Source organism: Triticum aestivum, chromosome 7A (genome assembly GCF_018294505.1).
Source record: "Triticum aestivum cultivar Chinese Spring chromosome 7A, IWGSC CS RefSeq v2.1, whole genome shotgun sequence".
NCBI classification, from domain to species: domain Eukaryota; kingdom Viridiplantae; phylum Streptophyta; class Magnoliopsida; order Poales; family Poaceae; genus Triticum; species Triticum aestivum.
The window spans coordinates 639,136,299-639,162,249 of NC_057812.1; the positions used below are offsets into that span (position 1 = coordinate 639,136,299).

At 45.8% G+C, this 25,951-nt stretch overlaps 2 protein-coding genes across 7 annotated transcripts; both read right to left on the reverse strand.

Annotated features, from left to right (window-relative positions):
• Positions 1-7,204: 7,204 nt before the first annotated feature.
• LOC123148859 (disease resistance protein PIK6-NP) lies at positions 7,205-16,245 on the reverse strand. 6 transcript variants are annotated; one of them, XR_006474204.1, is made up of 7 exons: positions 15,023-16,245; positions 11,290-13,255; positions 11,125-11,187; positions 10,884-10,949; positions 8,441-8,549; positions 8,131-8,313; positions 7,205-8,050 (listed from the first exon to the last, which is right to left on the reverse strand). XR_006474204.1 is itself a non-coding variant. In XM_044568377.1 (4 exons), exons 1-3 carry the CDS (start codon positions 15,946-15,948, stop codon positions 11,167-11,169), a joined length of 2,913 nt encoding a protein of 970 aa, XP_044424312.1. In that variant the 5' UTR covers positions 15,949-16,245; the 3' UTR covers positions 10,556-10,949; positions 11,125-11,166. The 6 variants fall into 6 exon arrangements, 1 of the variants encoding a protein (XP_044424312.1); XR_006474202.1 differs by having other exon boundaries at positions 7,206-8,050; positions 8,131-8,347; XR_006474203.1 differs by having other exon boundaries at positions 7,205-8,313.
• A 7,674-nt stretch (positions 16,246-23,919) lies between these two features.
• On the reverse strand, positions 23,920-24,868 carry LOC123154303 (NDR1/HIN1-like protein 26). Its single transcript, XM_044573060.1, has one exon. The coding sequence runs from the start codon at positions 24,722-24,724 to the stop codon at positions 24,116-24,118; it is 609 nt and encodes a 202-aa protein (XP_044428995.1). The 5' UTR covers positions 24,725-24,868; the 3' UTR covers positions 23,920-24,115.
• Between the last annotated feature and the right edge of the window lie 1,083 nt (positions 24,869-25,951).

Sequence of the window (25,951 nt, forward strand, 5' to 3'; positions counted from 1 at the left end):
GAGCTATGTGACGTTGTGGTAGGCAGTGTCTAATGACGGAAGCCTATCCCATCATGGTGTGGTTGTCAGCCGCTTCAAGTTTGCCTCTTTCCAGTAGGCCTGTAGGTCTGTAGTGTGCAAGTCCCTTTGAAGGCCCATCCATCCATTTACGCATCTTATCCAAGCTGATCTATATGTTCATATACTTCATACTTTTGTCCGCCAAAATAACTATCTGATTATGCATTTGTCAGATTCACCTGTGAACACTCATGAGGCACAAGTTTCTGTTTGACATAAAAAATAATAAAAACAACGATGGTTATCGTGTTATTATCTCTCTACGCGTCAGGAGAAATAAAAATTGCGGGCGTGCCAGTGTACTAAGTACACAAATAAAATTAGGGAAACTTGTATTTCATTAATCTCTCATCGGAGAAACAAATTACATGATCCCTTTATATAAGCGCTCAATGGCCTGCTAGCTCGGCCAATATGACTTCGGCGATGGTGAGGTTCTGGTTCACGGGGCCTCAGAAGGCTCCCGATTAATTACGTCCGCGAGTCGGAGCCGCGAACCATCTCCGATTAAGCTGCTGCAATGGTCGTCGTCTTCAAGTCTCGTCTTCTCCAAGTGCTCGGTGTTAGACGATGGTGATAATGCGGTGGAATAGAAGAGTGGAGCGGTACGCCCGTCGCTCCGGCGATGCTAGCCATATTCCCTCCGGCTTGTCGATGTCCGATGATGAAGATGTCCGGCCTCGTCAGCTCAGACAGATGGGCGGCCTTCGCCTTGTCGGTGCCCGGCCTGGTGGTGTCCGCCTCGTCGGTGTCGGACATGGTGTGTCTTGCCTTCGCCTCATCGGTGCCCAGCAAGATATGGGTAGCTTCATCGGAAGAAGACATGTCGGTGAAGTGGCTTCGCCTCGCCGGAGCTTGGACGGGGTTTGGGGAGTGTATTGATGTAGAAGTCGGAGTAGATTCGAGTGTCGCCGCGTGGCGGCGTTGCTTGAAGATGACCACAATGCGAGCTCGTCGATGTAGACCTCAGACCGTCGTGCCTCGTCGGTCTTGGCAGCGTTGGAGTATTTGTTGTCGGGGTGGCATGGGTCACGCTTAGCTTAGACTTCTCGACGGTCGGTTACTTCATCGGGGTGTTCAAGGGGCTACACCTTGCGGAAGTAATGGTTTGGAGAGACCGGCGTCAGTGTAAAAACTAAGTCATGCTCACATGGGCGTGGCCGGGGTGGTTGACGCCTCGTCTCGGCTAGACGCCGAGTATTCGGCGGTCCGCCAAGACAAAGGGGGCCGCCTCACGAGGCCGTGGAAATGTGGCGTTGTAGAGGCCGCGTCGCCTTGGGCTGTGCACCGGCAACATTACGGACCTGTACGCCAAGGACCTATTCGACATGGTAGATGCGCCTCCCCAAGGAGGGACAGGTCTTGGGTAAATCATCGTGAGCACTGTTTCCGCGAATGTCGTCCACTTCAAGAAAGCATGGCAAAAGACCCGTACGCGGGTGACTTGTGTCGCCATGGACATGTGCGCCAATGACCTGTTCACTATGTGGATGCGCCTCTGGACCTATCGCCGGCGACCTGTTCATCGGGGCCGCGTACCTCATAAAGGAGGAACTGGTCTTAGATACATCGTTGCGGCTACTGGTTCCATCAAGGACCTGTACCCCGTGATGGTAAAGGCGAGTCTCGGGTTGCGCCGTCAGCGAGCTCCGGCTTCGCCGCACCGTCTCCTCCAAGAACATGGTGCAAAACCTGTACGCCTGTGATCTGTTCGTCATTGACCTGTATGTCGGTGTACCATCCGCGATGCACCTGTTTAGCATGGTCCTATTCGCCGTGGACTTGTACGCCGACATGGTAGAACATCGGGGCTAGCATCTGGGCTTCGTTGTTGGACAACCTTTCCGCCACGGCCTTGTTCGTTGCAATCTGTGCACCAGGGACCTGTGTATTCAAGGACATGAAGGTCTCGGGCAGCGTCGTTGGCGAGCTCCGGCCGCACCTAGTTCGCGACACTCCAGAGGATGATGGGCTTGTGTAGACAAGCTCCGATGGCGGTCCCTTTGGAAACATCAGCTTCATCTCCACGTAGTCGTCGTGGACGGTCCGTGCGTCACCGGCGGCCTTGTGTGCTTGCGTGAACCGTGGTTCCCCTGATGCGATCTGCGTGCGTGCGTCCTCTCGGCGCATGCGCTGCTGCCACCGGACATCGCCGGACCGCGTGCATGTTACAGAGCAAGTGTACCACCGCCGCGGGCGCGCCCACTCCTCAGCCTCCTCCGTCCATCTCGTCGACGCCTTGGGCTGAAGAGAGAGAAGAAATGAGAGAAGAAAACAGTGAGAAGATTAATTATATAGGCACGCCATGGGCAAAGAAGGATGTTTGTTGTGTTGATTGTTGATATAGCGTGTGGCAGCTTTTATGGAAGAATGCTTCGATTGGGCTCGCCGGCGGACGTTTGTCGTCGTTGCCGACGCCGGCGCATCATCTGCGGCCTAGGAGTGCACCGAGAACCGAGTGCATGGTCTGTTGGCACGGTGTTCGCGGCCTCCGACGGCGCGTGTAGTCGCTGCCTCCCTCTCGTCTTCTCTTTCCTGGGCGCATTTTGTGCTGCCGTCTCCCCGCTGGATGCGATCTCCCCTCCTTGTATGCATGCTTCGTTATCCGGTTGACAGGCTTTGCAATCTCCAGTGCAGTCTGCATGGTAAAGAAGATAAGCAGAACGATAAAGGGGTTTAAGTAATATGCATGGATTTAGCCTTGATGCAAGTCTTGACGTTTCTTCCACCGAGCGTCTCATCGACGCCGTGGAGGTGGCCATCGGGGTTTCTTTTCTGGATGCCGGTTCGTCGGCGCGTCATCGCCCGTCGCCAAGGCGTAGAGAGCACCATCCGAGGCCGCCTTGGTGCGAGTGCACCATGCGGGAGGGCCTCTTCTACAGGCTCCTCCGTGTATCTCCGCCCCTTTGGCACAGCGCCACGTAGCCTTTTATAGGCGAGGGTCGCACCACAATGGATAGGTACTAGCTGCGTAGACTTTGCGGCCGAGTTGTTTTTGCCGGTGCTATTCTCGTGGAGAGAGGATAAGTACATTCTTATCCCTTTGGAGTTGATCTCATTCGTGTACAGCCACAACAACTAGACTCACACATGGGTAAGGCTGGCACGTAAGGGCTTTGATCAACTTGCACGTGTAATCAAGCCATCTAGCTCGTCACGTTTGTTCAACCTGGAGATCTAGCTACATGCATGCATGGTATTCTCATCATGGCACGTACGTGAGTTATGTACGTGTGCGTGCGTGCGTGCGTGTGTGTGTGTGTGTGTGTGTGTGTGTGTGTGTGTAGCTCTTTGCATGCATAGGTACAACACAAGTAGATAGTTACTCCACCGTCTTGATGATCATTCTTGCATAAGAACCAACATCTTGTTCACTGACATATACGGCGTCATATTTTGTGAATCCGGCATCCCTCGTGCATCTTTGCATCCTTCGTATTTCGATCATTCGATCTATATCGTGTGTCTCTCCTTATCTGAATGTACTTTTGCACTAAACCGCCCGCCTTGAGATTTTTTATTTGCAAAAGTGCCCCCTGGCCGCCTGGACAATGGAAAACATCACAGAACTTTCTGTTCCCAATTCCTTCCGCCGACGCTGCTCTCCCGACGGCCCCGCCAATCTGGCTCGCCCTGTGCAGGTGCCGACGAACCTCGGCACTCGTACAGCACGTTGGCGGTCACCACCGCGAAGGCAACCGCTGGCCCCAACCTTAGCAGTCGTCCACCTCGCCACCGGCCCAGCCGCCGAGGGCACCGACGGCCGTTACCTCTGCACTCCGAAATCGTCCAGCACGTCGACAGTCCTTGCCGCCGAGGCAACCGCCTCGCCATTGTCCCAGCCGCCGAGGCCACTGACGGCCGTAACCTCTGCACACGCTGCAGACTTGTGTTGGTAGCGAGTACAACTGTGTGATGCGACTTGCTGCAGACTCCCTTGTAGAGCAACAACAACGAAATTTCTGAATGCATATAGTACTTGGATAGTGAGATTCTGAATGCCTGTAATACTTGTTCTTGTTCTTCTAAATGTGGATTGTGAGCTTGTAGAATGCAACTCTTGTTGGGTGTACGTGCAGCTTCAGAGTTGTGAATGAAAATGAAAAAATAAACATCTATTTCTTATTACTTGTTCCTATTAGCAATTGAGGTGTCCCTTACATACTACATGATGCAATATAACTCAAATGCTACTAGTCTGATGTATCTTCAAGATTTCTGCACCTGATGCAAGCTAACAGTAGCTAGCAGCACAAAAGAATCCATGGATAAAACAGTTTGCTGCTGCTCCTTGGAAACCTAGTGCCTCTGTCTGCAATCAGATTTTCATGAACACATACTACATAAACAAGAACAAGCTTCCAAACCACCATACACAACTGGAACTCAGTAGCATGCATGTTCTGACCACTATATATATTGAATTAAGCACACGTCCAATGTGATAGAAATAAGACAAACGCTAGAGAATAAACACAACTAATCATCCATTACATAGATTGAAAAATTCAGTAACTATTTTTATCCCCTCGTTTTGTGTATTTCCTTGAACACAACAATGGTCACTTGCAGTGAACTAGCTCATTTTCTAACTTCTTTTGCTGTCCAATACGAACCCCAAAACCAGGGTGATGTGCATAAGACTTGTAGAACTCCTCCACAGACTTCAGCCCTTCAAATGGCATCCCCACATTAGGCTTCAAATTATCTTCACATTCTGGTATAAAACATGAGCACAATAGTTAATGACATCATCATGTACAAATAACTGAACAGAATACGGCAATGGTTGGTGAAAGCAATTGACTTACAATGTCAGGAACACTTGCTTTCTTTATGGGTGTACTAAAACCTTCCTTGTTCATCTGCATTTGCCAAGTTTTTGCAGATCCCATTGCTACAACAATAGGTACTTGATAAGCCTTTGAAAGTAACCAGAAAAAGGACACACAATTTGACATGAGAAGTACATCCCAATTTTGATTTAGCCAGCAATGCCGACGGAAAACCCGGTGACATTTCAAATGGCAATTAGCATACAGAATTACAGTCTCACAAAACTATATGTATGTGCACGTAAAAGCATGAACAAAAATTCCTGGCTTTACAGTAATATTGGCTGCACTCATACAGATGTCAGCATGAAGAGGTGCATTCAGGATAAAGTTTTTACAACTCTAATTCACAAAAAAACTAGCAAAACTTCAAACAATGAATATGAGCCAGATCGCATCATATGTACCACAAAATTCCTTGTTTTTTGATCAAGAGGGGTTTCCCCTCCACCCCATTTTTATTAGGAAAACGGGGCAACGCAAGTCTCCATGACTGTTACAAGCGATCGGGTCTACCTGAAATGGCAGACCGGAGAACATAGCAATGCAAAGCTGCGGCCTAGATGCGCTAAACCGAACCGTATCATTCAACTGCCAATGAGAGCGTCTAATGCCACGCAGGGCAAACAACATAACCATCAGCCGAACCAAAATAGAAAGTTTCACAGAGAATAGAGTGACCCCCCCCCCCCCCTTTCTTGAAATCAGCCCGAGTGAGCCTTCAGCACTCCGCCCCGGGTCTTCTTCGTGCACGCTCTCAGTTCCCAACCCAGGTGATCCTGAGCAGCTCGCCTCTTCGCCGGTCCAGGAGCTGGAGGCAGCGTCGTAGCAGCACTGATTGATCGCCCCCGCAAAGAATCTTCCATTGATGTAGAGACAACCTGATCTTCTCCAAGATCACTCAAGTGCTTGTCCGCGGCATGCCCTGAAAACAAATATCATTACGCATAGTCCAAATGCCCCAAATGGAAGCAACACAAGCAATGTTGACGACAGTTTTCTTGTTGTTCATACTTCAAAAGGAAGATAGCTCAGTCATATTATTAGGTATATTGAACCCAGAAGCTTCAGCAACATCACTCCAAATCTGTTTGGCTACTACACACTCAAAGAACAGGTGGTGAACTGATTCATCCTCATTACTGTATAAACAGTTTAGGTTCTCTACCACCCTCTTTTTATTCAGGGACATCCCTGGTAAGAATTTTATTATTAAAAGCCAGCCATATAAAGACTAAGTATCTGTTAGGCACAACAATTTTCCAGAAATTTTTCCAAATTGGGGTAGAGACCCCACCCCAGTTAATCATGCTGTAAAAGGATCTGACCGAATAGACCCCTGATGGCTCCAACAGCCAAACAGGTTGGTCCTCCTCATTGGTCAGCTTTTTGGTAGAAATGACCTGGATCAGGTCATGCCACTTTTTCATAAACTCGGCATCCACACACCTGCTAAAGGTGAGTTTCAGGCTAAAACCATCCCACACCTCCGATACTACACATTGTTGTTGTTGACAGATTTCATAAACCCCCCAAAATTGAGTTTTTTAAGGAAGAACCCTCCACCCAAGTGTCATTCCAGAAGCTGATCTTATTGCCGTTACCCAAATTCCATCTAAAAAAACGCCTTACGCCTTCAGGAGCCCAGTTAACCCCCTTCCAAAAAGGTGATCCCACACCCTGTTTGAACCACAACAAAAATTCCCTGTTAACATCAAGTTAAGAAGAATCCCGTATACATACAAATCGGATCATTCTTTTACTCAATAGTTCTCCTGGGCTGAAGCAAAGCGATCTGGATTGAAACATTACAAACAGGGAACGACAAGGCAAGGAGTGAGGGATGGATTTGGGATACTGTATTGACCTTCGAGCGTACGCGTCTGGCCGCCAGAATCTCGTCTTCGTGGAAGTTAGGGCCTACGTTCTTCTGTATCTAGTGATCTAGTCACAGGCCGCCGCCATGGTGATCGCTGATCGGGACGTGGGGCTCGCGGTTCAGGGGCTCGCAGTTCAGGAGTACACATGTCTAACTTATGGAGGCAGAGGGCTGGAGGCGGGCGCTTTGTTGCAAATTTTTCAACAACTGAGCACATACGCACGATTTAGATCGTATGCTTCAAAACGAGAGGATACAGGGATGCACGAGGGATCCCAGATTCACGTGATATGACGCCGACATATACATGCTCATGCATACATATCAATGTTGTATTTTTATATTTCACAATTATGGAATTACGCAAAAATCGCGTCGAACAGTTTCGCCAGTATGTATTCTATTTGATAAGATTGTTTCACCTGATGTATGTTAAAGTAATAAGTCACCCTACATCCCTGAAGAGATTATACTTCTTTTAATCATGGCGTACATTGGTTGTTGCTACTATATAGCACGTAGACTATAGATCGAACTTCTAATAGGAAAATTCGTTTTTGAGCTCAGGCCCATCTGAACCTGATATCTTAGCCGCCCAGTCACATGTGGATTCGTGTCACAACTCGTATTCCATCTGGTATTCTCACTGTATGTGATATAGAAATGATGTGGGCCCTGACTCATTTATTGCGGTAGGCGTCCTCACCGTCCGGCCGGAACAGCCAGTCCCCCGCGTCTCAGCTCTAATACTGAGCCATCATGTTCCATCTGCAACTCATAAACTGCCTGACACAACACTAGCCGTCCTTTTATATCCGCTGGCACTTTAGGTCCGACTTCAAACATTTCATGGAAATTTCAGGGAAATGCTGCGACTTCAACATTCCACTAGCACTTTACGTCCAACAATACACATTCAAATCCAATGTCCACAGAACCCACACTTGGGTTTTAGAAATTCGCAGGCGCGAAAACCAAAAGTGACAAACTACACTAGGGAACACACGAGCAATAGGGTCAAAAGATAGGGCCGCCCTGCAACTATTCTGACTTCATCCCCTCAGTCCACGATTTCGAGGTACAGGAAACTTGGCAGGTCACCCTGATACTCTCTCATAGTCACGATCTCATATTCGAGACTTTTCCGTAGGTGATAAAACAATATTTGCAACACAAATGAGATCACATATTACTGTAACCTATGTTCATCACAAGATGCAGGTACAGCCCATTGAACTCATGGATGTAATGCACAATGTAAATACCGCTCTCCTCCCTGTCAACAAATCATTAGTCCAACACCAATATCTTCTATACCACCGTACATTCCAAAAATTGCGCTTGGCATTCACTCACCTTGTACAAGGATCGCGATGGGCCACCAACGGATAGACAGAAGTCCATCCGTCCACGTCAACCAATCATCCACCGAATATATTGTTGAAGCATTGTCAGAATCGACGCTGGGTTCTCTTTGCAAAGGCACTGTGTTTCGTTTCCATCCCGTCACTGGGGTGTGTCTCAGTCGGGTTCAACACCCTGAAGATCCATGCAGTACACCGGGAACATAAAACTGAAATTAAGTATTTGCAACATTACTACGTCGATGTGAGGGCATCCGGACTGAATGGCCATATGGAACATAATGGGAGATCTATGGGTTTACCTTTTTTAGCCACTCAATCTTGTACTGTATCTCATTAGCTTGAAGTCCATCCTACGGATTTAATCCCGGTCAACTTTGCCATCTCCACAGACCACAGCTCTGTTCTGATCTGCAAAGATTGTCACCACAACTACTAAGCAATATGAAAATGCAAGCCAATCAGAACTAAAAATACTACTTAACAAAATATGTAGAGTGCACAACTTTTTTTAGGAACATGTAGAGTGCACAACTGGTGAGTATTGTTTTCAGAGCCGGGCCACCCATCATCAAAAATTCTGCAAACACCGACTCAAAACCTTTTGCTTGCTCGTCCCTCATCGAACACACCAGCCAATATAATGCTCTGAAAATGGTTCTTCACCCCAAGAAAAAGACTAAAAGGTATGCATACGAGAAGCTCTTACCAGCCGCACACGCCTTCCGCATGGACTTGGTCCGCTCGGCGTTTAGCCGGCTCTTCCCGTACCATATGCCAAAGTCAACCTAAAAGTCGTACACCTCACCCAATGAGTCAAAACTCAAACCAGGTTCTGGTTTCATCAGTCTTAGTAGGCTCCTATCATGAGCTGCACTATACCCAGGAACAACCAGAATCACGGTGTCCTATCAGGAGGTGCACTAGCACTACCAAGGCGCAACCTGAATTAACCAGGAAGCACTATTTGTTTACACATCTCCTGAATCTTCAAATTTTAGTAGATCACCTACTTACATCATTCAGACTGCACTAGAACCAGGGAACATGAGGCACATGCAATGGACCGTGCTAAATCAGCTATCGAATCGAACGATTTCGCAAGTCTAAAAAACATTTTGGGCATGTTCAGCTAAAACGAAACTATGACCTTTTAGTCCACCCAGGCGCTTCCCAAAACCACGTTCCCTGTCGATTGCGCAGACCTCCTGGGCTGCAGTCCCCCAATCGTTGTGCGCAGCCGGAGCCACAAGTAGAAAACGCAGGCAAAGCCGGTGCTTCCTCCCGCAGCGGCGGCACTAGAGGCACCGCCGGAAAAGCTGGCCGCGTACTTATCCCTCAGTGGAAACCTTCAAGCCGCGCCAGAGTAAGCTTCCACGGCGAAGAGATGGTGAATCCATGGAAGCACGCAGATCTAGGACGATAGCCGGGCTAGAGAAACTCACCGGTCAACTAGATCCATGAGGAAATCCAGGCCATCGGCTTCCATCGCCGCTCCGCCGCAGGAAGTCGCAGCCGCCACAGATGCCATCGCCATGAGTCCCCTCACCACTTCCTCGATCTCACTACTCGGCAAACCCCCATACAACCTGGACTATCCACACCCAGACGTTCTGGGCCACGGCTCAGAATCATAGCCTCACGGACCGACGCCACCAAGTACGGAATTGGCCCACAAGCGCGCACTGTACTTGCCGTATTTAGTCTGTATCCTCATTTTCCCCTGCTCGACCTCTGACGCGTCTGACAGGATTGACACCATCTCAACGCACATACCAAAGGCTCGGATTTAGGGTGCAGCTGAGCTCGAGCACCAAATCGACCGTCCCCTTCTAATAGATTTAGTTGTCTTCTTTCTTAAAATTGAGACATCGATATATTGAGAAACTTCTACCCACTTGGTAATTTGAAGTTCTCCTTGAAGTTAATTTGAGCACATCTTAGTGTTAAGTTTTTTCAATATTATTGCTTCAGAATTATTCACGAGTATTGAGTACTGCTTATGCTCCACTCATCATTTTATTGTCAAAATAGACAGGTGTGGCATCCTTATATATTGCACAACAGTTGTATTTACCCATAAAATATTTTACTGCCCATATATTATGCCTTGCCTCTCCCTTTCTGTCTCTCCCATGGTTTAGAAACCTTGCTATTCTTATAAAACAAAATCAAAACCTACCAACCTTCTTACCATCTAACATACTTGTACAGAAAATATTAATCAACATATATTTTTTCCATCAATAGCAAACTGCTTGCGTCAAAAATAAAAAGACACAAAAGTACAAAACCATCGGATGAATTATATCTGATGATTGAAATACTACCATTAAATTTAATGTGATATGTATATCTCATTGTCAAAATACTATATTGTATATGAATTCATTATCACTAATATTATACTGCCAAAATGGACAGGCGCAGCAACGCGCGCCTACGATGATCTAGTCTATGTTCATGTTTGAGCAGAAAGCTCAATTTCTCCCTCTACAAGGAACTAACTAGAAGTGTTGTAAAACCATTTGAACTATTTATCGAATGACTGGAAAAGCCTAAAAGCTACAGTACATCATAACACCTTGTGACACAAGCAGTCGAGAAACAAATCCACAGCTCTGCTGGAAATTACAGATATAAAATACGAGCGGCAGTGGCCTGAAGAGTATTCTCTGGAACCAAAAGAATGTGGTGCGGATGAAAAAAGTGAATTGCAGCTGTAATTTTGACACTTCAACACACCTGAACATGATCTAGAACTCCATCTCCATTACTATCTGCATGAAGGCCTCCTTCTGTCAAATGAAGCTGAAGATGGAAATCACAAAAACACGTGAGACTAACTAAGTATAAGATTGTGGTACAGATACATAAATTTTATCAATACACATGGACTGTGACAATGAAAATGGAAATCACAAAAACAAGTGAAACTCTCTTTTTACAAGTAACATGAGAAAAGAAACTACTTTTCTGATCTTACCCGTAAGAGGTACATTGAGTGCAAGACGGCTGGGAAATCGGATCAACTATGATAAATCTGCAACTGAAATATAGGTGAAATGAGAAAGAAACTTGTCTCCTTTTACAAGTATGTACGGTACATGAGAAAGAAACTACATTTACGATGTTAGTAGCACGTACGTACCTTGAGTGCGGGATGATTGGGATGGATCTCAACTGCATGCTTCAACGATGCATGTGCCTGCTTCAACGACTCATGTGCCTGCAACTCGTCTTCGTTGATACCCATGGTAGTGTTGCCTAGGATTTCAGCATCAACTTTCTCAAGACGAGGGAGGTTCACCAGGCTATGGAAGTCCCAGCCATTGGTCCCTTCCAGGCCGATTATTATCCTAAAACACTCAAGGCTGGACATTGCTCCCAGTACAAATCTGGGTTGGTTAAAATTCTTCAGTTCCAAGTATCTCAACTTGGGGAATGCACCCTCCTCCATGGCGTTAGGAAAAGCCATGTAATCATAGAGAAGAACGGTGAGAGTAATGAGCTCTGAGAATCTCCCGAGGATCTCCATATCCTGCGATTTCATAGCCGTCAGTTCCATATACAAGTGGCAGAGGTTCGGGAGGCATGAGGAGTTAATCCACACTGGTAGCCCAGGAAGCAGGCCATTCACTGTCAGATGACGGAGGTGCCCAAGGGTCACAGAGCCAGTGTAATCGGACCAAGGCTGAGGATACGGTCGATGCCTACAAGTAACCATTATGACTTGAAGTTTTTGTAGATTGGCAACATGTCCCATCAAATCTTTGAACAACATATTACCGTGCTCCTCTTCAAAGTGTAGGCTAAACTTTCTCAACTCCTTTAGCTTGGCAAGCCCTTTCAGAAAATCTGGAGAGACAAGGTGCAACTGTAGCTCTTCTAGGGATGTTAAATTCGTGCAGTCCAACACCTCCATACTGGAACCGCCAAAGCGCAGGCACTTCAATTGCGTTAGCCGACCAACAGTTTGAGGCAGTTTTTTAATGCCAGTTCTGCCCAAGTCCAGTACTTGCAAAAACCATAAATCCCCTATTTCTTCAGGGACCTCTAAGATAAGCGGCATGGAGATCCCAGGCAGGGAGAACCCAACCAGCCGGTCTGAGAACCCAAGGTACCTCAGGTGAATCAGCCTCCCAAGATAATTAAGATGATAAGGAGAATCTTCCGGCTTCACAGAGCGCTCACTTCCCATGAAAGTGCAGTCTTCTAAAGCCAACACACGTAGAGCTTTAAAGTTTGAAAGCACTGGCAACGTACTAAAGTGACACATGGTGGCACTATATAACCTCACCTGCTTCATGCTCATGTTAGCGACAGATCCATCCTGCTCTATGATTTCATTATTTATGGCCAACCTACGAGAAGTGGTACGTGGAGATGTCATGTTACTGTTCGATGCAGTAACAAAACTTTCGTCTTCTGAAAGAAAATGAATCATATCAAGTACCAAATCATGCACACGACAAGCATATATGATGCTGTGATATGGCCTCTCCACTGCCTGGATCATGCTTCTGTCTATGAGCATGTTGAGGTATCTCTCTCCAACCTCAAATAATCCTTTTCCTGGTTCCTCACGGACATATCCTTCAGCCACCCACTTCCAAATTAAAGTGTCCTTTTTTATCTCATAATCTTCGGGGTATATGCCTAGGTGCAATAGGCAAAGCCGTGGATAATATGGAAGATCATAGTAGCTATATAGCAATATCTTTCTTGTGGTATCCACTTCTTTGTTATCTTCATTCCCGAAACCAATAGAGTCATAGACCCCAGGCCAATCTGTTACTGGTTTACTAGCCAACAAGCTAGCTATTGTAATGATAGCTAGCGGTATGCCACCACATTTCTGCAATATCTTCTCAGATATCTTAACTGATTCATGATAAGGACTTTTGCTTTTGCCAATAGACAATCTCATACAGAACAATTCCTTCGATCTACCTGGAGAAAGAGGTTCTTGCTTGTAAATGTCACCAGCCTCTTTTGCCACTTCAAAGATACGAGTAGTTGTGATTACTCTGCTTCCACACTTACTATCAGTAAAAACACATTTGATTATATCCCATGAACTCATATCCCATATATCATCAATTATGATAAGGTACCTATTGACATGGCAGCAGGAGATACATGAATTAGTAAAACTAAAGTGTTGTCCTGGAAATAAAAGAAATATGGCAAGCGTCTCAACCAAGAACTCAAAATGGCATTATTCAATTCACGACAAGGTGCTTTAGGACAACTGAAACATAAGTAAATGATTAATGAATGAATGGAGGACACTATCAAAATACATGCAAGGTTTTGGTCCTACTATAGGTGCATATAATACATCCATTTTTATTAGAGTTTATATAATACATCCATTTTTATTTTTTAATTTGAATAACCATTTGTTCCTACTATAGGTGCATATAATTGGCAAGAACATTTTACCGTAGGTAAAACATGTACCCCTGCTTCCCTGCCGCCGCTGGGGGAGCATGGCGAGCAAAGCTCGCCCGGCGGGCTCTCCTCCTCCCCTCGTGTGGGGGCCTCTGGCCAAGGCGAGGCCTTCCCCCTGGGCACCCGGCGTGGCGGCGGTGGGGGAACGTTGTGGCGACGGTTGTGCCACCATGGCTACGAAGGCAGCGTGGGGGCCGGCCATGGTGTGGCTGGTGGCGGCGGATCTGGGGCTCCCTGCCCAGATCTATTCCCCTCTTGCGGCGGTCCTAGGGTTCTTCTAGCGCCAAGACGGTGTTCTGCTTGATGGCAGCCCACATTGATCTGGCCGTTGATGAGTTCCAGAAGGCACCAACGGAGACCTCCATTGGGTGCTTGACGCATGTAGATTGCTGGATCTGATGGGATTCAGTCGTGTGCGCCCCTATTTCAGGTCGAGTAGCTCCAGGAGGGTGTGACGCGAAGCTTCGTTGTCTATTGACATTATGGGACCTGTCGGTATTTCGATTTCAATGATGAAGACAGTGGCGCAGAACGTCATGGTGGCTGAGTCTGATGCCTAGTAATGGTGGATCGAGTCGAGGCGATGAGAACTTCGTTTGGTGATGCGTGACTAGTAGCAGTGGCATCGGCAAGTGGGGGAGCCAACATAGTAGGAGTATATAGCCTTAGCTTTCAGGGTGTAAACCCATGGTCTGGCTTTAATTGGTTGTGTCTGGCAATGGCCTTATTGAAGGCATTGTTTTGAGAGTGCGAATTTTCTGCAGGGTGAAAACCAAAGATCTATGATCGAACGACGACGGTGCTTGTGCACTATTTTCTTCTTAGAGGCGTCCCTTTTGGAGAATTTGGACTTCGGGTGTTGTCTTGGTGGGGGTTTGTGCTGCAGTTACAAGGAGTCATCACTGCAGCGGGATATTTCGTTTTGTCTTTTTTGGTTTGTTTTTGGGTTGTGTGCACGCATGATGTCTTTAGGGCATTTCATTGTTGCAGAGTCTAGGTATAATTGATATCTCCGTGATATTAATATATTACTTTGTCAAAAAAATAACATGCAAATGCAATCTAAATATAATTGATGTAAAACATCTGCAGGAAAATGAAGCTCCCATTTACGCCTCACTCTTTATCACCGTCGCTTAAAGGACATACTATAGTAAACATGCATTTTCAATTACGTTTAAGTGTACGCCGATACTACCTAAATCTTATCTATGCGTAAATGGAATGAATTTTTTCTTAAAACACAGAAGTGTACGCCGATACTATCTGAATCTTATCTATGTGAAAATCTGCAAGAATGTGAAGCGCCCATTTCTACCTCACTTTTTATTATGAGCGCTAAAAATTAAACTATATACTAATAAATATGCATTTGCAATAAGAAAAATCTCTCGCAGCATGCAAATTAGCTAGGATGATAGTGGTACCTCTTGTTCGTAAGCAGTTCTCGGAGTTTCTCAATGAGCAGCACCTCATCTAACAATGTAACATTGTGACAAGAGGCTTTGTCAATTCGGAGGAGAATACCTACGAGAACATTCTTCAGATTAGGCTTCTGACCGACCGAAACAAAAGCCTTACATACGAATTCTGCTTGTATCTTGTCGTAAACTGCTCTGGCAAGGGTTGTCTTGCCAAGTCCTCCAAATCCGAAGATCGAGAGGATCTTGAGCTGCTGCCTGGACACACAACCATCTTCACCTGCCAGCCTCTTGATTAGCTCGTCTCTTGGCCCCTCGATGCCAACAAGCTCTCTCTGATCTTTGAACTGAACCATCAAGCGAGGGTCCAGAGGGTCAACCATGGTTGAAGCAGCTAGTAGAGTTGTCTCAACATCATCAATCTTGTACCGGTCGCGTCGATCCGCCACCTGCTGGACCTGATCCTTGATGCCTTTGATTGCATCGGCGATCTGGTGGCGCGCCTTGCCTTTTGTGAACAAGCTGGCCACCTTCTTCACGAACCCTTTGAAGCCGTCGGGGTTAGCGGCGGGCTCAAAGCCCTGGACGCCCACCATGAAGCGCTCAACCACATCCTCCATCTCGTATGCCAGCTCCCTGACATCATTGGCCCAGATCTTGGAGTTGTCGTCGAGCTTGTCGCGCGGCACCATGGCCACTTTGCGGAGGGCGGCGTCTATGCTCCTCATCTCCCTCTCGAGAAATTGTACATCTTTCTTCACGCCCTTCTGCAGCTTGTATTCTCCGTGGAGGAGCTCGAACAGCTTGGGGAGGAGGGAGCCCATGGCCGCCGTCGCGGGGTCCATGGCTCGAAGGGTGGCTTTCGCTTCTCTCTCTTCTTGGTCTAGTTCTTGTACGTCAAAGTCAAACACTGTTGGCGGAGATGGGCACATGCGGTGGTGGAGTCAGTGGCTGGATCCTGGAGGGGGCGACGGAGCGGGGCTGGAGGGGGTGTCATAGTGGAGACGACGGCGGAGCGGGGCTGGAGGGGATGGAGGAGTGGAGGCGCCGGTAGAAAGAGGTCCGGAGGAGGCCGCAGCAGAGGTGCCTGGGGGCTTTGTGGTGGGCAGGAGCGTGAGTTGCCCGGGGCTGTGTGAGTGTGTGGTGGGGACTGGGGAGGAAGAGGGGCGGAGCAGATAGCACTACAAGGAGGCTACCCTGTGCAAATGTGTCTGCTCGGCTGGTGCCCGGTCCAGTGCGGCTGGCGGCTGCTGCCGTGCCGACGCCTCCCACTTTTGTATAGCTCGGCGTGTGCGGTGGTAGAAGTCAGTGGGGGGAGTAGTGGAGCAGCCGGGCCGGACCGAGTTGAGTGGGTTGGGTTGGGTTGGGTTGGGTTCCTGGGCCATGCACGCGAGTGGAAAGCCAGCGAAGAATTGGTTGACTTGACTCAGTCTGCTGCTATCGTTCTTTGTCTTTTTTGCCTTTTCTTTTCCTACTCTTCTATCTAGCCTGCTGCTATAGTGTGAATCTTCGCGATTCCAAGGGAAAAAATGTCAGAACCTGATTGGTGGGAACTGAGCTTCTTCGCTAAGCTAGGTATTTAGTCTTGTGGCGACGGAGATGTGCTAAACAAAGAGACCTTGTTGTGTTTAGCCCTTAGCCGCCTTCACCCTACCGTCTCGTTTTAAAATCCCATTCCTCCTCTTTGTCTTTGTAGGTCGACGAACGGTGTGGTGGCGGACTCCTGGGGCACCAAGCTAGCTGCAGGCGGCGGAGCATAGATGGAGGGCGACAGCGGACGGGAATTTGTTGGTGTTGCACCGATTGTTCCAGAAATTTTTTGGATGTAGACTATGTATGGGCCCCAACGTCAGAGACACGCTATTCCCAGCGTGCTCCTTATTTGCCACGCACAAACTTAACCAGGGATGCTGCCACTAGGCTTGTATGAGTAAGACGATCATGTTTTGATGTAGAATGGTCTGTCAACAGCTTGTCTCACTGGAACAGCATCGGCATGAGCAGTGGCGGAGACAAGCCTAGGGCAACTAGGGCTATAGCCCTAGGCTTAGTACCAAGGTCCCTTGTAATTTCTTTCTACAAAGTACTCAAAATTTCAAGAATTGTAGTTCAAGCTTGCTCAGCCCTAGGCGTAACTGGCTGCTAGCTTCGCCACTGGGCATGAGTAGTGATATGTCCTGTTGATTTATTTTGTTGTTGTTTCCGTCCTTCTCCCTCCGTTTTTAAATATAAACCTTTTCAGACATTTCAATACTGAAAATGTTGTTTGGTGGCCGAGCTACCTGAAAGCCGTTATCATAGTCATCCGTTTATACCGTGGTCAGTAGCAGGCACGTATTTCTCTATTGTATTTCAGTGAGGAGCCTTTTAAACGCGCCCGTATCTGTTCACTGTTAAACAGTTGTATCCCATGGAGATGAGGAGGTCAAGCAGGGGAGCTCCTATTGGGCGCTATAGGCGCCCGTTGGAGAAGTGGCGCCTACAGCGACCAGTAGCGGGCCGCGACCCATTAAAAAATTCGCACCATCGCTCCCTTCGGGTTCGCTTTCGCTTGCCTCATTGGATTTTCTTGTCGGCTGTGTTGCGCTGCTAGTTCAGAAAAAACACCGGCCTCCAGTTTTTTTACAATTTTGAATATGTCCGTGAAAATAAAAAGAGTTCATAGATTTATTTTAAAAAATGGAAAAAATTTCATTGATTTTAATAATAAAAATAATAAAAAAGTTCATCAATTTTTAAAAAGTTCACCCGATTTAAAAAAATTCATCGGATTGGAAAAAAATTCATAGGATTTGAAAAAAGTTCATTGATTTTTTTAAAAAGTTCACAAAATGGTAAAAAAAATCATTGATTTCAGAAAAAATACTGAATTAGAAAAAAGTTAATTGAAATTGAAAAAAGTTCATCTATTTAAAAAAGGTTCACGGGTTTTTTTTAAAAAACATGCATTAAAAAACGAGTAAGGATGAGAAAAAAGGAAAAAGAAAAAATATGGAGAAGAAACTAAACTGAAGAAAGAACTAAAAGAAGAAAAAAAATGAAGTACTTGTACACCGATGGGGTGATCGCCTGATGGCTGGAGTTAACGGCTCGTAACGAAGAGGTCGGGAGTTCGATTCCTTTGCGAAATGCACTGTAATGGACGCATGAAGTGCCGAATAGGATTCGCCTTCAAGCAGCGTGGGAACATGTGCCGTCACAATTCCGTTATGTTGCATGGATCGGACTAGAAAGCAGAACATGAGCTTGACTGGATCGTCATGCTCCCATCTGAACCAGCTAGCCGGTTGGTCGATCGTTGGGGTTCCTCAAAAGAAGAACTCCATCCCATCAATTGCGATCGCACTTATGTTTAGTTTGATGATAGAGGTCGAACCAAGCCAATAAATACAAAGTGGTATTTTTTTTTTTTTGCTGATGGGCTAACCGATTGTTCCACATGGTACAAATTTCAAAGTAGCCCACGAGGCACATCATGTTTTCTCAATCATCGAGCACAACAGAGGCCCACGTACAAAGAAGGCACAGCAGCCAACGAAACCTATGTTTGTCTGTTACTGAAAAAAAAAACACTATGTTTGCCTCAAAATCTATATCTATATTTATACCTATTATTAAAGGGAATAGATATTTTTAGTTTGATTTAGTCCTTTTCGTTTGACTCATACACAGGCTAAGCCATCTGGGCCGAAATCACTAATTAAGGAGTACTCGTTGCAAAGAACACTCCACTTTCCCAGGTCGCGACAAATGGCGCACATGCAGCGCGCCACTTGTCGCAACCTGAAAGTTTTCCTTTTTTTCGTAGATCCGTTTATTCAAAACGTTTTATCTTTAAAACCGTGCGTGAAATCTCGAACCGTTTTCACTATTGGATTTCTCGCGTCGAGATCTTCAAAACTAGATCTCATATTGATAAGTTTTGACGAACTTTTTTTTCACCAAAAAACCCGGAAGAAAAAACCGGGTTAAAAAGCCGAAACCGGGAGCACGGTTTTTCCCTTCCCGAAAGAGGCACGCCCGTGCCTCTCGCGAAATCACGACCGTGCCTCTCATGGAAGCAAAACCGTGACTCTCGTGGAAGAAAAAAACAGAAACGTGTTTTTTTTTCGTTTCTGAAAGGCATGGTCATGACTTTCGCGAAAGCACAACCGTGCCTCTCGCGAAAGCAAAACCGTGACTCTCATGAAAGAAAAAAATAGAAAACACGTATTTTTTTCCCTTTCTGAGAGGCACAGTCGTGACTCTCGCGAAAGCACAACCGTGCCTCTCGCGGAAGCAAAATCGTGACTCTCGCGAAAGAAAAACAATAGAAAACGTGTTTTGTTTTTCCCTTTTCGAGAGGCACGGCCGTGACTCTCGCGAAAGCACAACCGTGCCTCTAGCGGAAGCAAAACCGTGACTCTCGCGAAAGAAAGAAAAAACAGAAAACGCTTTTTGTTTTTCCCTTTCCGAGAGGCACGGTGTAACTCTCGCGAAAGCACAATCGTGCCTCTCGCGGAAGCAAAATCGTGACTCTCGCGAAAGAAAAAAGAACACATTTTTTCCGTTTCCGAAAGGCACGATCGTGACTCTCGCTAAAGCACAACCGTGCCTCTCACGGGAAAAACCGTGACTTTCGCGAAAGAAAAGAAAAAGAAAATGTGTTTTTTCGCGCAAAAAGAATTTCGATTTTTTTTATCGAAAAGCTAAGGAAGACCGGGGGAAAACCAAAACGTCGAAAAAAACCAAAAAAACATTTAAAAAGCTGAAAACGCGTGCGAAAAAATAAAAAAAATAAAATCCGGAGAGAGCGTCCAGAGCGCAACACGTGGCGAATGGCTGAGAGCGCGCCAAGTGGCGCTGATCGTTGCGAGGCTCCCGAAGGAGCGCTCCTTAACTAGTTGCTCCCCACCTGGGCCAGGTACTTATATGTTGTTGGGCCTTTTATGGGCTTTCATAGAGACCGCGAAAAATAATTGGGTCAAAATAAATCAACATTGTTGGAATTGAACACAGGACCTCTTGTCTGGATCTTCGATATAACAACCAACAACCTATGCGCCATTCATATTTACTAATCCCAACTCACACTAAATATATGAGTGGCAGTCCTCATGTTGAGGGCGAGCTAATTAAGCGAATGAGCTAATTAAAAGAAGAATTGTGGACTTAAATAAAATATTTAAGCAGATGTGGCTAATTAAAGAAAGAATTGTGGGTAAAATGGTGGAATAATTAAAACAAAGACTGTGGTCTTAATAAATAGAATATTCAAATAGATGAGGCTAATTAAATGAAGGACTTGAGGTAAAAATGTAGGATAAAAGGAAGGATTAGTAGGTTTCAATGTGTTGGGGCTGCTAAATTAGAAAAGGAAGGATTTGACTCCCGACTAAAACGAGTGAGGACGTCATCATAATTAAAGAAATGTTTATACTTAAATGAAATCAGTGAGAGATTATGCCCGGCAAAGAAAGTATGAACATGGCTAAATTGCATCATATTTTTTTATGTTCATTTTGTAGAAGGATGTTGGGTTGCAGCATGTTCTTCATAGTGAATCCGGTGCTGTGGGACATTATGCTTGCACAAAACATCAATTTTTCCCGTTGCAATGCACGGGCATATGTGCTAGTAAATAAAAAAGGCAACAGAACCTATGTACACATCACAGCCTCAAAACGGTTGGACGAGATTACGAGAGCCAAATAGCTCGTCCTCCAAAACGGACATAAAGTTTCTTAGCCCGAGCTCATATGAGCTCGTGAACAATAAAATTGAAAGAAAAAGAGAAAAACATTTTTAAAAATTCTGAACTTTTTAGTCAGAAACATTGATAAAAGTTTCAACGCTTGCAAATTTTTATCGTGAAATGGCATTTCTAGAAGGCGGGGCGGCTGGAGGACCTGAATCTTGGCGTCGTGCGTGGGGAGGAGGACCACGACCCTCGGGCCTGCCATCGCCTTTGAGATCCGTGACGAGCGGCGGCGGGAGGCAGTCGGCGTCGTGCTTGTAACGTCGTCCGAGAGGTGGTACCACGCCTCGTGGAAGGATAGGTCGCCCTCGTGCTGCTCGGCCGGCCCTTGCAGTCAGAAGAATGGCTCATCTAGGAGGATCGCGGCCGGAACTGAAGGAGAATCAAGGAGATGAGTGGGCTGACTTGGAACGAGAAGAAGACGGCGAATGCGGCGAGGAGGAGGATGCCCAGGTCGCGCTTCCACATCTTCGCTTGCACTACTGCTTCACTAGACGGACGAACCCATGGGCCGTTGTCATCGCCATCTAGCTCATTAGATACCCTCAGGAAGTCAAGATTGTCTAAAAAAAAGATACCCTCAGGAAAATAAATGTAAAATGAAATAAACTGAAAAATGTGAAATGAAAATCCATCAAAAAATGTAAAAATAAAGGAGCAATTATATACTCCTTCCGTTCCTAAATATAAGACCTTTTAAAGATTTCAATATGGACTACATAAAGAGCAAAATGAGTGTAATCTACACTCTAAAATATGTCTATATACATCCATATGTAGTCCGTATTGAAATCTCTAAAATGGCTTATGTTTAGAAACAGAGGGAGTATGTGCAAGTTGCTTGAGTTTATGTGTGCGAAATGAAGTTGCCCCTTTCATCTCACATACAAAACTACTAGAGTAAAATTACACATTGGTCAGCCATCGGTGTCATACAAATTGAATCTTAGTATGATGATCTCATATCTCGCTCCATTTCGGCTTTCAAAGTCCTGTGCACTTTCCATGTCTCTTCATTCCTCACAAATTTATGTGTTTTATTTTCTGTGCACTATCATGATATGAGATGCCAAATTATTGTGTTTGATGGACTCACATAAATCATAAGTTTCTTTGTTATAAATTTTCACATGTCTTTTATTTTTATATCTATGCAATTCAAGTAAGCCTTTTTGTGGAATTTTGATGCGTCAAGTTATATGAAAATTTTGCGGAACTCATGGTTTGCGAATTCGTTTCGAGGTTGTTATTTCAAGTAATCGGGGCAGCACAAGAAGTGTAAATCACATCTTTAGACTTTTTAAATTGCACTTTGCAGTGAAACTACTTAATCGTCTGACTGGAATTAGGCAAAAAACACATTTGAACTAAACCATGCACATTTTACTTACAATATCACAACTCAACATTAAAAAGGAAACTATTAGACACACCACACAAGAGCCACAATTAATCCAACCACGTCTGTTTATTGAAAAACCTTTGAGCGGAAGGAATGTCGCAGTGCATCATGAGAGAGGACTGAAGTCTGAAGGACCCGCATTGAATGGTGTAATGCCAACCTTCACTTCATCATTGTCCATGTACGATTTTGTTTACGTGACTGCAGGAGAAGACCGGTTTCTCTTTTTCGACCTGAAGGAACTACAAGATAAAGCTCATGGATTACAATCGACCTTTCCACAAGAGGGGAAAAGCAGCCTTTTGGTTTCAACCACAACCATTCTAAGTGCAATTTAATATACAAGAGAATTTTCAATCCTCATGGGGATGGTGATTTCATAGCATGTCATTTTTGAAAAAATGGGCCATTTATATGTGAAGAGTGCGTACAACCTGACGTTAAACCTTAAGGATTGAAAAAAAATTAGGGTAGTCGAGTACCTCTATTAATGGAGAAAGGAGGTTCTGGAATACCATTGAAGGCCAACATCCAACAAAAAGATTAGAATTTTTGGATGGCGTGAAGCGACTAATACAACCTGGCGCTTTAGGTTGATAGAGTTTTACATCATCATGCTACCACCCATCCTTGCTTTATTTCTGGGGTGGAGGATGAGAGTACTTATCATGCTCTTGTGACTTGTCCTAAGCCTTGTGTGTTGCGTCTGGCGTCAAGGGACGTAGGAAATTTTCGGGAAGAGATTTTTACGTTTTCGGGCCTAGACTGATTGCCTATTTTATTAGACCAATTGAGCTCAACTCAACAGGAGCATATCCTCTTTGTTGATCTTGGCATGTGAGGAATGATTTGATTTTTGGAAGAGGAAAAGAATCTATCAATAGCTCTGCTATTTTTGTGGATAGTTACCGGTCTTTCTTTACATCCTATCAGGCTAATGCCGAGGTGGCCTCCAATAACAAAGGAAAGGAGGTGGTGGCTGGGTTTACATCTATTACTACTGCTTTGGGGAATCAATTGGTGTGGCGGCCGCCCCCTTCTAACCATATCAATATCAATGTTGACATTAGTTTTGTGGAGAGCATAAGTGCAGCAAGTATTGGTGTGGTGGCTAGAAACTCTTCTAGAGATGCATCTCATCTTGGGACTTTATTGGGTTGTGTTTCGATGAGAAAGAAGCGGAGCTTCGGGCATGCCTGGCTGACGATACTTCTCTTCACACGGCTATTATTTTGAAAATCGATGCACACTCTTGTGGTTTCTTTCCTTGCAAATGAAAGTCCTGATAAATCCATGCTCATTGATCTAAAGAAGGAATAGCTTGGCACCATCAAGCTTCTCGATAGTTTTATGATGTCTAAAATCATTAGGCAGACCAATATGATGACACATGAAATTGCTCGATTTAATTTTGATAATAGATTTGACGGTCTACTTCTTAATAGTTTTCCGCCATGCGCTGCATTTTCTGTAACGAAGGTCTGTAATAATGTTTTAATTAATTATTAATATGCGGGGAGTTATTTTATAAAATACTCTCTTCGTTTCTTTTTAGTCTGCATATAAGGTTTGGTCAAAGTCAAGCTTTCTAAAGTTTGACTAACTTTATATTAATAAATATAAACATTGACAATATGAATCAACATTACCAGATGCATCATGAAATGTATTTTCATACTATATAGTTTTAATATTGTAGATGTCATATATTTTTATATAAATTTGGTCAAACTTTATGTAGTTTGACTTTGACCAAATATTATATGCGGAGTAAAAAGAAACGGATGAAGTACATATGCGAGAGAAGGCACGCAACAATTGCACTGATTGCATGCACGTATCGTATCGTTTCCTAATTAACTACTGACTACAGTAAGTACAAGAACATAGAGGGAGTACTCGTACAATTAAGCACTATAATCCACCTATACATGCAGATATACTCGGTGTGCGGATTTGTTCATCCGATGGTGGTGGCGCACTGACAGTCCTGCACGACGACGGCCCTGGGCTGCGACGGCGAGATGGCGGCGGTGACGCACTCGGCAGCGAGGGTGCGGCTGCTGGACACCCAGACGGCCACCTTCCACCGAAGCCGCCCCTCCAGGCGCAGCGTCAGCAGCGTCGGCGACCGCCCGCCCGCCGTCGTTTCCTCCGCCGCCGAGGACGAGGAGAGCGCGGCGGAGAGCACGATGTCGCCCTGGGCCTGCTGGAACGGCGGGATCGGCGCGGCGGCGGCGAGCTCGAGTCCCGCGTAGGACGCGCGCGCCCGGAGGCCGTCATAGAGCGCGAGGGCGTGCGCGTTGGGGTTGTGAGCGACGAGGGCCGCGTCGAGCAGCACGGTGCCCATGCCCCCGGTGGCGTTCGTGGAGGCGGTGGCGGACAGCAGCCTGAACCGCGGGCTGGAAGGAAGGAGGGTGAGCCAGAGTATGATGGCCATGGCCAGCAGCAACGCCACCGCTGACGCCGCCACGATCAGCAGCCGGCGCCGGCGCCTGCCGGAGTGGTGGCGCCTGGCCGCCACGCAGTCCCTCGGGGAGCGGTCGGGATCATCGGTGATGAGGGACATGGAGATGGCCGGAGCGCACGGCAGGCTGAGCTACCTATAGCTAGCTAGTGCAAGAAAGCGCGAGAGAACAGAGGAACAGTGTGTGCGAGAGAGAGCTGAGCTAAGGTCTGTGGGTGAGTGATACTATCAGCAAGGTTACATATATATACCATACGGAGCATCAATCATACGTCCATGTTTTCTCTGGTAGTTAGTAAAGTAGTAGTTGATACAACCACCATAATATGAAACTTCGTTACTAAGAATACACACATACTCCCTCCGTGAACTAATATAAGAGCGTTTAGATCACTACTTTAGTAATCTAAACGCTCTTATATTAATTTACAGAGGGAGTATGTTTTAGTTACATTAATCATTACATACTCCCTCCGGTCTTTTTTAGTTTGCATATAAGATTTGACTGAAGTCAAGCCTTATAAAGTTTGACCAATTTTGTAGAAAAAAGTGCCAACATTCACAATCTGAAATCAATACCACTAGATGTGTCATGACTTAAAGTTTCATATTATATAACTTTAGCATGGTAGATGTTGATATTTTTTCATATAAATACGGTCAAACTTTGTGAAGTTTGACTTCAGAGAATTCTAATATGCAGAGTAAAATGGACCGAAGGGAGTACAAGGGTTTGAACTTAGGATGAAGTCAGGCGTATGGTTGTTTGTTTGCTGCTACTCCCTCCGTTCGGAATTACTTGTCTCGAATATGGATGTATGTAGAACTAAAATACGTCTAGATACATCCATTCCTACGACAAGTAATTCTGAACGGAGGGGGTACATTTAAAAATAATAAAAAGGCAAAAGATTTATCACTTCCATTGATTAAGAAGAAGGTTTAGAGGTCTAAGCGGAAGTTTGAATTATAAAGCATAATTCTCGCGGCATTACATTACGTAAATATTTGGCCCCCGCAAGGCACCACAATGAAGTCGCCTCTTTCATTCTAGCAACTATAACAAGGGTGGTCTAGTATCACTGTGACTTTTCTCCAAGCATCCTCCAGCCCCCCCCCCCCCCCCCTCCCTCGGCGGGTAGACCAAACTCTCACCTCCAAACTTTGTTGGCGAGCCCGTGGATTGGCCTTCCTTCTGCCACTCTGGTGGCTGGTGGTGGAGAGAGGAATCCCTGTATCTTCGCTCCGGCTAGTAGTTCGGGTTAGGGGTTTTAGTCATTGCAGATGCGGTGCTCGGGTGGATGGAGGTTTTTATTCTTCCAGATTGTC

Excerpts from the sequence above, each read along its gene's own strand:
- LOC123148859 (XM_044568377.1), bottom strand. The coding sequence starts at position 15,948 with ATGTGCCCATCTCCGCCAACAGTGTTTGACTTTGACGTACAAGAACTA. Across the intron at positions 13,256-15,022 it reads GAACTGCTTACGAACAAGAG|GTACCTTATCATAATTGATG; the intron begins GTACCACTATCA and ends CCATGTCAATAG. Across the intron at positions 11,188-11,289 it reads CCAATCATCCCGCACTCAAG|TTGCAGATTTATCATAGTTG; the intron begins GTACGTACGTGC and ends CCTATATTTCAG.
- LOC123154303 (XM_044573060.1), bottom strand. The coding sequence starts at position 24,724 with ATGTCCCTCATCACCGATGATCCCGACCGCTCCCCGAGGGACTGCGTG.